We start from the raw sequence: 14,693 nt of genomic DNA on the forward strand, positions 1-14,693 counted from the left end.
TGCTGCGTCAAAATCAATTTTTCTTAAATCTTCGAAAAATAAAACTCCTTTATCTTCATCTCCATCGTCGTGAGTCACCAATGTGGGAGTTGTAATGATTATGATAATATATTTAATTAGAAACTCCCAACATAATAAAAAAATATAAATTTATTAACTGTAAAAATATTTCGATATCAAAAATATACATGACATGTCCCATTGTTTTTTACAAATAAAAACCAGCCTGCTTGATATCGCCACATCTCTATTAACTCGATGACAAGTTGTAGAAATATTTTTCAGAAGTATAACATTCTTACCGTTCCTAACATATTCCTACTTATTACACTTCTCTTTATAAAAAATAATGCCCAGTACTTTAATTTATCTTCCATGTCTAATTCCCACTATGTCACAAAAAATAAAACTATCAAAGGATCGACTTTTAAGCTTAATACTACTATTCAACTGTTCAATTTATTACCATTGCAAATACGTCAACTAAGCAATCATAAATTCCACAACGTTTTGATTAATTCACTATATTAATTCAATATATTAATTTTGACTCTAAGAAATACGGTGATACCAACCCCTTCATATTATAAATATCTATTGTTACTAATTATATGTATAACTGAAATTGTGAAATATTTTTCTTCGTCTCTGATACTATTCTTTTTTCAGAAAAGCGTCTAAAATATATATATATATATATATATATATATATATATATATATATATATATATTGTTCACGCCAAATCAAAGCATCCGATATTATGATATAAAAACAAAAGCAATCAAATCAAAAATCATAACACGAATTAAAGTCAATCAATACAATACAATTATACTTTGAAATTAAAATAATGTAAATACAAATAGAATTTGCAGTTATATTAAAATAAATACATAATAAAGTGTTTACAAATCATTGGTCCTTCGAAAAATCAATCAAACCAAACAAACATATATGTTACGGTAAATGTGCACTTTTACCGGAGAATGTGCACATTTACCAAAACGCTAGGTAAATATAAACGGCATATAGTGCGTGCTCCGTATCTCCGAAATGGCTGGACCTGCAAAAAACTAATCAGCACATCTCCCTATCAATAGGAATCGAATGTTTTTTTAACCATTCAAATCAGTTAATCCGTGCGCCCGAAAACGTGGACGAAAATTGTATCCATACATACATACATACACACACATGCACATCCATTTTTTCTGAGGTATGCCAAAATGTTCAGAAACCTTCAAAACGTGAAGAAATTTTTATTTTCGATTTACGGCCCATTACTATAACTAACCTACGGGTAGTTAGGGGATACATGTTGTAGTTTTGCTTTATAATGTTTTTTTGTTAACGTATTTCAGCAGTGTCGGTTTGGAGCAGCTCGACCTGCATGAAAAAAACCTCGTAATTACAAGTGAAAACTAGTGGGGCGCATGGCGTCGTGCCTTATGGAAAATTGCTAGAACTTCCGGTACCATTTTTTTTTTAATTAACATTTTGGAAAAAAAATTACTTTGAAAAAATTAGATTTTTGAGAAACTGTAAATTTTTGAAAAAAAAATATTTTTTTTGGAAAAAAGACTTTTTGAAAAAAAATGTTTTCTTTTTTTGAAATATTTTGGAAGGTCTTGTTCAAGGTTTTGTTCAAAGCAATCGTACTGCTTTAACTGCGTAGAGACGAAATTTAGAAGCGCGTAAGCGCCGCGTCTAACGGATAAACATTGGTACGGAACCCATATGAATGTAAACAAAATTTATACTTATTGTTAAAATCTCTATAAAATATCTTATAATTTTATATTCATATGTCTAATGATCATTTTTGACCGCAAAATGGCATTTTTTTACTTTTATCACTAAATCTCGGAAACCGCTAAACCTCTATCTTCATGAAAATTTAACCAATTGTTCATCTTGTCAATACAAGTAATCATACAAGTAACATATTTTTTGAATTATTAAAATCGGACACTCCGTTCTCTTGAAAACTGAGTTACCGTTTGCGGCACATTTTGCCCCGTATCTTCGAAACGGGGTCTATCCTGCCTATGCCAAAAACTAATCAGCACGTCTCCTTATAAACAGCAATGGAATATTTTTGAACAATTGAAATCGGTAGTATCCGCAAACACACACACACACATACATACACACTTACACACACACACACACACATATATCCATTTTTTCTAAGGTATGCCAAAATGTTCAGAAACCTTTGAAACGTAAATATATATAAAAAATTTCATTTTCGATTTTTTTGCGATTACTATAACTTACCCTACGGGAAGTTAAAAAAGAAAGTTTTAGGTATGAAATATTTTTCCTCATATTCTGAAAGGTTCAAAATATATTTTAAGCCTAAGAATTTTATTTTTGTTTTTCGTAAAATCTACAGTGGTTAACCCCTTAATTAAATTGCGCGTATTTTCTTCTTGCTAATGACCATTTTTGACGAGCGCTCCAACAAAACTGAGTCAACCAGTTACAAAACTATCAGAAAAATTTCTCTCACTAAGCAATAAAATCTTTCTAAGGTCACCTAGTAAAACCCGTTAGGACTTACAGATTGAAATGTATAGATAAATCCATCTAAAGGAAAAACTAGTAGTGTATGGCATCGTTCCTTAAGGCAATTTGCTGGAACTTCCCGTACTGAATGATGCCTTTCGAACCGAGTTTCCATTTTCTACACTCTTTGCTTCGTATCTCGGAACTAATCATCACGAGTAGGACTCGATTGCTGTTCGACTCCCAAAAACGTCGACGGAAAATTGTATCCATACATACATGCACACACTCAGTTCAGAAACCTCTAAAACGTGAAGATATGCAAAAAAATTCATTTTCGATTTATAACCCATTACTATAACTAACCCTGCAAGAAGTTAATAATGCATTTCTGTTTGTGTATATGTATAACTAAATATATATTTTGGAAAATCGTTTACTTTAATACTCACCAAGAACCCCGATATGTTCTGATACATCACGATGAACATCGGACACATCCCACATAGCAAGAAACGCACTGAAGCAGCCACCGGATGATGATAATGACGAATCCACAAACGGGAGATAAGAGAAACTATAGTGATGAGCAATAGCCGCCACAAACATTTCAATACACAAGAGAAAATCCTAGAAAGTATAATTATATGAAAACCTAAACCACAATATTAAAATTAAAATTGTTCATATTCTATCACTGTTTCATTCAGTCGAATGAGATAAAGTTTTTCGGATTAAACAGCTGTTTTTTGGCGAACAAACAATGTGAAGAACCAACAGTGTCTACGTTGGAATAATTTTATTCTGGTACAATATTGGTTGACCACTTAGGTATTTGTTGATAAGGCCCTTATGCCCTAAGACTTACTGCGGTGAAAGACTCTGAACGTTTTGTGTATGGTATTTATATGGTTCTAGACAGCGGTATAGGCCTACTATTGATGCCCGGGGATAGATTTTAGCCAGGTCTGTATTTCATCGCCGCACATACGATATGCAAACCCATATACTATATATATATATATATATATATATATATATATATATATATATATATATGTATATATATATACTAGCTGACCCGGCAAACGTTGTTTTGCCATCAAAAATATTTTGCTGCTTTGCAGTGGTTATTATTTGAAAAACGTGGATCAACCTGGATCCAATACCATTGATCAACATTTATATTAATAAAAAATAAATAAAGTTTAACATAAATTTATAAAATTTATCATAAGTAATCAAGGCTGGGACTAACACTCAAGAAATGCGAGGGTTTGGCTTTGTTATTTCTATATTCTGCACTTCAGCAACACTTCATATATCGAATTATCAATATATTTCATAATGTGAAGAATAATAATTTATTGAAGCCCACTCGATGAATAAAATCGATAGAAAATATTTCGATTCTTTTTTACGCAAAATACTAATATATTGGAACTGATGAGTATTATCATTTGAAATAATTATATTTCGATTCTTTTTTTACGTAAAATACTAATATATTGAAATTGATGAGTATTATCATTTGAAATAATTATATTTCGTTTCTTTTTTTACGCAAAATACTTATATATTGAAACTGATGAGTATTATCATTTGAAATAATTATATTTCGATTCTTTTTTACGCAAAATATTAATATATTGAAATTGACGAGTATTATTATTTGAAATAATTATATTTCGATTCTTTTTTTACGCAAAATACTAATATATTGAAACTGATGAGTATTATCATTTGAAATAATTATATTTCGATTCTTTTTTACGTAAAATACTAACATATTGAAATTGATGAGTATTATTATTTGAAATAATCATACTTCGATTGTTGAATATGTTTTTATAAAACATTTTGGTACTTTAAAAAGCCGTTTTATTTTACATAAGAGTAATAAATAAACATCTTTATTTATTAGTGTGGTCATATTCATTTTGGATTTTTGAGCAATAAATTTTGAGACTGATGACCCTTAAGGATCGTTTTTAACTTTCCGTAGGGCAAATTATAGTAATCGCAAAAAAATCGAAAATGAAAATTTTTGCATTTCTCGACGTTTCAAAGGTTTCTGAATATTTTGGCATACCTTAGATAAAATGGATGTGTGTGTGTGTATGTGCGTGTGTGTATGTATGTGCGTGTGTGTATGTATGTGCGGATACAAATTTTCGTCGACGATTTCGGGAACACCGATCAACCGATTTGAATAATTCAAAAAACATTTGATTCGTATTGATAAGGGGACGTGCTGATTAGTTTTTGGCGAAGTCAGGTCTAGCCATTCCGAAGATACGGGGCAAAAAGTGCCGAAAACGGTAACTCAGTTTTTAAGAGAACGGAGCGTCCGATTTTAATAATTCAAAAAACATTTTACTTGTATTGACAAGGTGAAGAACCGATCAAATTTTCATAAAGGCAGGTCTAGCGGTTTCGGAGATCTAATGAAAAAGTAAAAAAAATGCCATTTCAAATGATCATTTCAAATGATATTATGTCAAAAATGATCATTAGACATATGCACATCAAATTATCAGATATTTTATAGAGATTTTAACAATAAGTATAATTTTGGTTTACATTCCTATGGGTTCCGTACCAATGTTTACGCGTTAGACGTCGACGCGGCGCTTACGCGGTTTGATATTTCGTCTTTATGCAGTTAAAGCAGTACGATTGCTTTGAAAAAAAGTTTAGATCTTTTAAAATATGTCAAAATAAAGAAAAAAAATTTTTTCAAAAAAAAAATTAAAAAAAAAATTTTTTTTTAATTTTTTTTTTCAAAAAAAGTAATTTTTTGTCCAATTTATAGTTTCTCAAAAATCTTAATTTTTCGAAGTAAAATTTTTTCAAAAATGTTAATTGTTTTTAAAAAATCATAATTTTTGGTACGGGAAGTTCTAGCAATTTGCCTTAAGGCACGATACCTTAATTCCACGAACAGAATTCCACTTACAGCTAGTTTGATTCTACTTTGAACAATTATGACCACCTAGAGAGACTATTGCATTGCATTTGGCAACGAGTGGTGTTCATAGTTGGTCGATGAGTGGTGCTGATTGATTACGCTGTCGATTCTTTTTGAGTACTATCGACGAAAAACATCGATTTTGGCAAATAGATCGAGGTAACAAGTCGATAGCAACAGTACTCACTATCGACCGCAAAGTATCCATATGTACTCAGTACTATATTTCGTTCTAACACTAGTCGTGATCCGATCGCCATTTTGTACTGGCTTGTTAGCGAATTAGGTTATGTGACGGTCTCATTGCTTAAGGGGGTTGTTCTTTTTTTTCCATTTTGAGATTTTTTGATATTATGAAAGCTAAAAACTTTAGAATTATTTAAAAAAAAAATCATCTCAATATCTATTTTCTGACGAAGTTGTAAATATATATATCTCTATATGTATGATCCTCTGAAACCGTTTTTTTCATCGCTCCGCGAGCTATTGTATGCCAGCTGCTCTCTTTTTTTATTAAATTAAATGGTGTATTTAGTACATTATATTAAAAACTTTAAATACGTTTTTCTCAAATTGACTTTTTTCAATGCGGTGCCACAAATTAAAAAAAAAACTACAAGTCGGATCGACTTGCATTTTTTTTAATTTGTTCACCGCTGCAATACCTAGCCCCCTACCTCAAACATCTTGATAACATTACGCAAAAAAATTTTGCGAAGCTTCTCGTCCCAAAAAAAAGCCCTTTTTAACACTTTTTTTTTAAAATAGCTGCCATTTATTTCCTTCTTGCTTTTTTTCTTTTATTTTGGTAGGGGGACTGGATTCAAACTTCTTCTTCAACGTAGTTTCGTTTTTTTTTGTTTCAGGCGATGCGCAATGGATTTATCTGTGGCACCGCAAAAGAGATCGATTTTGCAATGCCCACTTTGGCGCCCCCTGGTTAACAAATGACGGCGATAAAAAAAAAATCTGAATATTTTATGATTTTGTAATTTTTGTTTAAAAAAAACCGCATGTCTCTATGATCAATACATTTCGAGAAAAACAAAAATAAATACGTTGCATTTTTTGTAACAAAAAAAAGAACAACCCCCTTAAGGTTTTTATTCGATTCCGAGCTGCTTAATCGATTCAAATTTGTGAAATTTTGGATCAGTAATAATAAGAGATTAGTTTTACAGTTAAATCAAGCATAAATTTGTCAAGGAATTGTCAATTTTATGACACCCGTAATTACGTTCACATAACTGAACCAGTGAACGTAATTCCGTGAGTTATCCCGCAATTACGAGAAGTAGACTTGAAATAGTTTTATCTTCAATTTTCAACTGTGCTTAAGTTCGGCGGTGTTTCTGGTGTTAATAAGTTTGTTAATGACTACAAAATACTGTAACATAATTACGGTATATGTTTTTTTAAATTTTTAACCCTAATAATTGGGTTTGAACTACTCTTTTGTAAGAACCCTAGTGGTAATGTATCGTGGCTAAAGGGCTGAAAGTTCGTGGTGCAAAATTCGAATCTTGTCTTTAGATGGATCGGACAATATTTGTTTTCAAAATTATGGAGAATTTGGAAAATTCATGAGCGTACTGTTTTATATGGTTTATTACAAATAAAAAACATGTTTCCCATCTGATTTACTCCTCTAATTTTATATTTACACGAATTATACATAATTTTTAAATGAGGGCGAAATCCAAGTTTTTTGTGGCTGACCAAGATTCGTTTCTTCAGTATTATCGAACTTGGGAAATACATGGTATTTATAAGGGTCACGAAAAACATTAACTTTAAATAATTAATTAGCACCAAAATCATGATTAAAGCTTTTAAAAAGTCATATGCTCGATCGCAATTAATAGTTTGATACATTTTTCTTATAAATTCAATATAAATTTTATTATTTTTAATTATTTAAATGTGGGGGTTATGCATTTTTTTTCTGGGCAACCACGATTCGTTTCTTCAGTATTATCGAACTTGGGAAATATGTGGTCTTTATAAGGGTTACGAAAAAAATTAACTTTAAATAATTAATTAGCACCAAAATCATGATTAAAGCTTTTAAAAAGTCATATGCTCGATCGCAATTAATAGTATGATACATTTTTCTTATAAAATCAGTGTAAAGTTTAAATGTGTGGGTTATGCATTTTTTCTGTGCAACCACGATTCGTTTCTTCAGTATTATCGAACTTGGGAAATATGTGGTCTTTATAAGGGTTACGAAAAAAATTAACTTTAAATAATTAATTAGCACCAAAATCATGATTAAAGCTTTTAAAAAGTCATATGCTCGATTGCAATTAATAGTTTGATACATTTTTCTTATAAATTCAATATAAATTTTAAATGTGGGGGTAATGCATTTTTTTCTGAACCACCAAATTTGTTGTATTTGTATTTGTATTTGTATTATTGAACTTGGGAAATATGTGATCTTTATATGGGTTACGAAAAAAAATTAACTTTAAATAATTAATTAGCACCAAAAACACGATTAAAGCTTTTAAAAGGTCATATGCTCGATCGTAATTAATAGTTTGATACATTTTTTTCACATTAATGCCTTTAAAGTGTCAATATTAAAACCAATATGGGCTCCATATAAATCCAATATTGATAAACAATATTAAAATCCCATTCAAAACTAATATAAGCTCAATATTGAAAACCAATATAAGATTAATATAAATAAACAATATTTACCCCAAATTCAAAATTATTATTTAACCCACATTTAAAAATATCATTTAATTCATATAAAAAACAGAATTTAACTCATTGATAATATCTTAGCTAATACATAGCTAATCATTGAACAGCTCGATCGTAATTAACAGTTTGATATAAATTTTATATGAATTCAATATTAATTGTAAATATTATATTCACATTTATTTTTTCTTTATTATCAAACTTGGGAAATAAGTAACATTTACATTGGTCAAGAAAATAATCAAGTTTAAATCATCAATTAGCGCCAAAAAGATCAATGGTGACTCTTAAAAAACATATTTTTGATCAGAATGAAATAATTAATAGCTAAATTAATTAAATCCATTATTGAACGTGAAGATATGCAAAAATTTTCATTTTCGATTTTCGTCTCATTACTATAACTACCCTACGGAAAGTTAAAAAAGCAATAAATGATTTAACTATATTGTATTTATTTATTAACTATATTATTTAACGATATTGTAAGTATGCCATCATTCAGTAAACAAAACAAAAACAATTATACAATATTATAATAGTGCAAAAGTATCAGAATATATATATTAAATTTAAACTAGTTGGTATTGGTATTTTGCCTTTAGGCAAGTTACATGAACTTCCCGATATGCGTAAATAATCGACTTAATCAATAAAAAATAAAATAATTTATGAGTGATTGAAAGTATTCCGAGTGGATTTATTACACACTAGCTGTACCCGTTCACGCTTTACCGTGATTGAGTTTAAATTAAAAAGTTTAACAAAGATGTGTATTTGTTATATTAGTTTAACGTTACTACTATCTATTCAACAACTTACCTATTCAACAATTTGTCTACGAATTTACCTATAAACTTGTTAATCAATCTACCATTTTACTGACTTACCAATTTACCTGTCAACCTATCAACCCGTTTCACATGTCTGCCAATTTACCTGTCAACCTGTTTAACCGTCTTGTTATTTGTATATCTACCAGTTGTCCTGTCTACCATTTTAAATATTCTCCAATTTACCTGAGCACCAATAACCCAACAAATTACCTTTTCAACAATTTACTTTTCTACCAATTCACCTGTCTACCAAATTACCTATCGACCTGTTTATCAATACACCATTTTAACTGTCAACCAATTTACCTGCTTTCCAATTTACCTATCATCCCGTTCTAAATGTCTACCAATTAACCTGTTTAACAATTTGTCTACTAATTTACTAATCAATCTACCATTTTACCAGCCTACAAATTCACCTCACATCCCGTTCTACATGTCTGCCAATTAAGTTGTCAACCTGTTTATTTATTTACATATTTGTCTATCTACCAGTTCTTCTCTCTACCATTTTACATATCCTCCAATTTAACTGTTATAAATTTTTATAATTGAACCAGTTTAATGGTTTAGTATGTTGATTAAAACCAGGTACTCTATGGTCATACCAAGTAAATCGTCTAATTTTAATGTTAACAAATGTCAAAAAAGCTACTAATTTTTTCAAACTTTGATAATTTTTTAAAAATTATACTTGTCATGGGGCCGTAATTTTTCAGTAAGTTCTATAAGACTATGATATATGTATATCGCCGAAAAAACTTCCATAAAAATCGGCTTACATTTTTTGTTCAACAGTTAATTACAAGAAAACGGCTCGGTAGATTTTCACCTAAAATTAATCAGTATCATTCCCAACTAATATCTTTCGAACAGTTTTTGATTTTTCAAAATCGAGTCGGTAGTTTGAGTTTAAATATGGACGATAAGTTTAACACTTTTTTTCAAATTACAAAGAAACGATTTCGCAGATCGTCTCACAAAACCGACAAACGATAGTCCTCATTGAGATACATCAAATGGCTTTTAAATTTCTAAAATCGGTTCAGGCGTTTTTCAGAAAACGACAATCAAATGTCTAATTTTGACAAGTGCCAAAAAACGATACTAATTTTTGCAAACTTTGATGAATTTTTAAAGCTAAACGATGTGTCGTTGGGCCGTAAGATTTTAGTATGATCTAGATCTAGAAGACTATGGTATCTACCGTCAAGAAAATAATCATAAAAATCGTCGATTTTTTTTTAACTTTAATACAAGAAAACGGCCCGGCCGATCTCTGCCAAAAACTAATCAGCACGATTCCCAACCAATATCTTTCGAACGGTTTTTGAATTTTTAAAATCGATTAAGAATTGCGGGCTAGAACGTGGACAAAAAATTTTTCACTTTTCTGCGATTTACGAAGAAATGGCTCGGCCGATCGTCAAACAAAACTCAGAAACGCTAGTCCTCATCGAAATAAATCGAATGGCTTTTAAATGTTTAAAATCGGTCCAACCGTTTTTGAGAAAACGTCGATTTACGGCAAAAAATCTGTACACACACGCACACACACACACATACTATTTCCAAATTTGGTCTCATTCGATTCAGAATGGCTTGAAACGTCGAGAAAACATAAAATTAGCGAATCGGATTTTTTGATGAAAACATAAACTTCTTCTTCGGGAAGTTAATAAATTTCCAATGGTAATTGCAGACACTCTCAAGAAGCCATTCGAAAAATGCGCGCTAAACATAGTCGGACCTTTTACCGAGACTCCTGAACAAAATAAATATATTTTAACATTCCAAGACCTACTAACTAAATTTAGTCGAGCAATTCCTCTCAAATTCCAGGTCTCTGAAAGCGTAGCACGAGCTTTTGTAGAAAACATAGTTTGTAACTTCGGACTGCTTTCAAAAATACTTGCAAACCAGGGTACTATTTTTTAAGAGCAATTTTCAAACAGGTTTGCAAAATTTTAAAAATAAAAAAAATTCGAACGACTGCATATCACCCTCAGTCTAATGGAGCTCTCGAGAGATCTCACAGGACTCTGGTAGAGTACATTCGGAAATTCATAAAACCAGATCAGTTTGATTGGGATTTATGGTTGCCATACTCTACATTCACATATAATACTAGCAAACCCGACGAACTCCGTTTTGCCACCAGATGGTTTCGTGAGAAAGATGAAGAAAATTTTTGTTTGTTTTATATTTTAAAAGGAAAAATTTGATTATACAACAGTAACGAATTTATTTTGATAACAAAAATGAAGCGTTTCTTAGTTGAACTTCTCTAAGTAAATGAAAGTGAATCCGCAAATTATCCATTTATGGAAGTGATCTTCGGTAAACCACATTTTTTGTTTTTTGGTCTGACGTTAACACAAACAAAGCGGATGGTTTTCCAACTCGTGAACAGGCAACGTATAACTGCCCATGTGAAAAACAATGATTTTCTAAATAATCTATTTGAAATTTATCCCGCAAACACTAAGCGATTGGCCTTGCGACATGTTATTGCGAACGCAAGGCGAACTGGATATTGCAATCGTTTTAAGTCAAACGGAAGACCAGTCAGAATCATTGGTATGTCACCAAATCGCCAGCAATTTTTGAAAAAAATTGAATGGTGAAATTCAGGGCGTGTACATCATTATTCTTTGCGGCAAGAATTGCTCGTTGACTTAACCAAGCATAATTCTGATAATTCTCACTAATGTCATTACTCGAATTTTTAATTACGGTGCGTGAAGTTCCAGCAGCTTGCATTAAGGCACAATGCCATGCACAACTAATTTTCTTAGCTATAAACCTTGCGGAGCCCGAGACCTTTCCAACGAATGCAAAATTGTCGAAATCGGTACGTGCGTTCTGGAGTTATTTCGTCAGGTAGGAAAACCCGACTTATTTTTATATATATATATATATATATATATATATTTATTTCAAACAAAATGTCTGAATTTGGTAGGAACAATAATCTCCTAAAGGAGGAAGGAATGTTGTGTGCCTGAACTACAACCCTTTAGGATTGGATTCCGCTCTATGTATGAGCTCTATGGGCAATATTTCCGACTCGGACGGGAGCCTCTAGGATGATGTGAAAGCCGCCATTCTCTTCCTAACCTTCGTGACATATAATTGAACTCAAAAATCAAATATTAAATATAATTGTTGTTTTACCTTTTAAATCAATCTTTGTGAAAGTTGATAGTTTCTTTATAAAATCCTCCTTTGCTAAGGCAAAATCTTAACACAAGGTTACTGCAATCTTACATTGTATTGTAGCGTGAGTAACACTAACTGCGTTGTTTGTAATCTGACCGGTATATAGTAATAATATTATTTATAATTATTACAAATGGGTGGATACCCCTAACAATATATATATATATATATATATATATATATATACTAGCAAACCCGACGAACTCCGTTTCGCCACCATATGGTTTCGTGAGGAAGATGAAGAAATTTTTTGTTTGTTTTATATTTGAAAAGGAAAAATTAGATTTTATTATACAACAGTAATGAATTTATTTCGATTACAAAAATGAAGTGTTTTTTAGTTGAACCTCTCTAAGTAAATGAAAGTGAATCCGCAAATTATCCGTTTCATTGAAGTGCTCTTTGGTAAACCACATTTTTTGTTTTTTGGTCTGACGTTAACATAAACAAAGCGGATGGTTTTCCAACTCGTGAACAGGCAACGTATAACTGCCCATGTAAAAAACAATAATTTTCTAAATAATCTATTTGAAATTTATCCCGCAAACACTAAGCGATTGGCCTTGCGACTTGTTATTGCAAACGCAAGGCGAACTGGAAATTGCAGTCGTTTGAAGTCAAACGGAAGACCAGTCGGAATCATTGGTATGTCATCAAATCGCCAGCAATTTTTGATTGAATGGCGAAATTCAGGGCGTGTACATCATTATTCTTTGCGACAAGAATTACTTGTTGACTTAACCAAGCATAATTCTGATAATTCTCACTAAAGTCATTACTCGAATTTTTAATTACGGTGCGTGAAGTTCCAGCAGCTTGCATTAAGGCACGATGCCATGCACAACTAATTTTCTTAGCTATAAACCTTGCGGAGCCCGAGACCTTTCCAACGAATGCAAAATTGTCGAAATCGGTTCGCGCGTTCTGGAGTTATTTCGTCAGGTAGGAAAACCCGACTTATTTTTATATATATATATATATATATATATTTATTTATTTATTTATTTATATATATAGAAGATAATCTATTTGAAATTATTTAAAATAATTATTGATTATTTTCATTACTCGAATTTTTAATTACGGTGCGTGAAGTTCCAGCAATTTGCATTAGGGCACGATGTCATGGCCCACTAATTTTCTTAGCTATGAACCTAGCGGAGCCCGAGACCTTTCCAAAGAATGCAAAATTGTCGAAATCGGTTCGTGCGTTCTGGAGTTATTTCATCAGGAAGGAAAACCCGACTTGTTTTTATATATAGAAGATATATATATTAGTTAATTTTTTATATTTGTACAAGTAACTTTAAATTTTATTTGCATTTTTAATATTATATTGATACCGATATTTTACTGGTATACCGGTTTTAAAAGCCAAAAATATCGAAATACCGATTTTGAAATTTTTTATCGGTGTTGCATTCCATAGTTAATATCGACTAAAACCACCGCTTTACTCAAGCCTTGTAACCCCCACGAATACCGCCTTTTTCTACTGGTAGCTAAGTTTTCATAGATCTTTTATTCGATCTTTTCCTCTCAATTTAACGTATGGTATGGTTGTGAGGACTTCTGGCGTTTAAGGCAGCTTGTGATAATAGCATTTCTTAAATTAGTGTCTCTGGTTGAAAACTCGGCTTTAGCATTGTTTCTAATATTTTTTGCCGTAGACTAAAGCGCGCGCATGCAAAGAATATATGCTCTGCATCTAAATTAACTCCTTGGCAAACTGGACACTTGGGAGAATCATCGGGCCTAATGCGGTGAAGATAAGTCCGAAAGCAGCCATGTCCAGACATTATGTGCGTTAGATAGTATGTGACCTCTTCATGGCTCAGGCATTAGCCAAACGTCAATCTTAGGTATAAAACAATGCGTCTATCTACCCTTTTCACGACCAGACAAACGTCCTCATATATTGTACGAAAGCCGCATACTTTTCGTAAGGCACTAAGACGGTATAAAAGGCCAATTTTTCCAGATCAGAGTCAGCGCTCAATTATGGAAATAGGTATTCCATAAGTGAGCACTGAAGCAACTACTGATGAAAGTTTTCTGCTTTACGTTGGTCCACCGATGTTGGGCATCAACTGTGCAAAACAAGAACTCAATACGAATGCTTTGTCACTTACTTGCTTTACATCGTTAAATGAAAATCAACAGTATTCATCCAATGATTTACTTTCTCGAAGGTAATTTCAAACATATGCCCAGTAGATTGGCTCGCTTTGAGATCTTTAGTCTCAAAAGCCCGACGTACATGACATTTCACACTAGTGGTTCCAGAACTGAGGCTTGAGGTACGCTTCAGGTGATATTATATTTTTTCTAATCGCTCTTCGTGTCGTATTTCAGTATCTTGCCACTATATCCTGCTCATGTTCTTTTTTACCAGTACCAGCTTGCGCAATTGTAAGCGTTCCTGATGTA

At 31.7% G+C, this 14,693-nt stretch overlaps 1 protein-coding gene across 1 annotated transcript in view; it reads right to left on the reverse strand.

Annotated features, from left to right (window-relative positions):
- The window catches only part of LOC113371386 (transmembrane protein 184C), a 230,966-nt gene that overhangs the window by 14,602 nt on the left and 201,671 nt on the right, over window positions 1–14,693 (reverse strand). Inside the window, exon 7 of the mRNA XM_026612013.1 lies at window positions 2,966–3,143. Within this exon, the coding sequence (XP_026467798.1) occupies window positions 2,966–3,143 (178 nt within the window). The remainder of the gene's footprint in view (window positions 1–2,965; window positions 3,144–14,693) is intronic.

The sequence above is a fragment of the Ctenocephalides felis genome, unplaced genomic scaffold (assembly GCF_003426905.1).
Source record: "Ctenocephalides felis isolate EL2017-DRISC unplaced genomic scaffold, ASM342690v1 CF-g0.4_SCAFFOLD_01492, whole genome shotgun sequence".
In the NCBI taxonomy this organism is placed as follows: domain Eukaryota; kingdom Metazoa; phylum Arthropoda; class Insecta; order Siphonaptera; family Pulicidae; genus Ctenocephalides; species Ctenocephalides felis.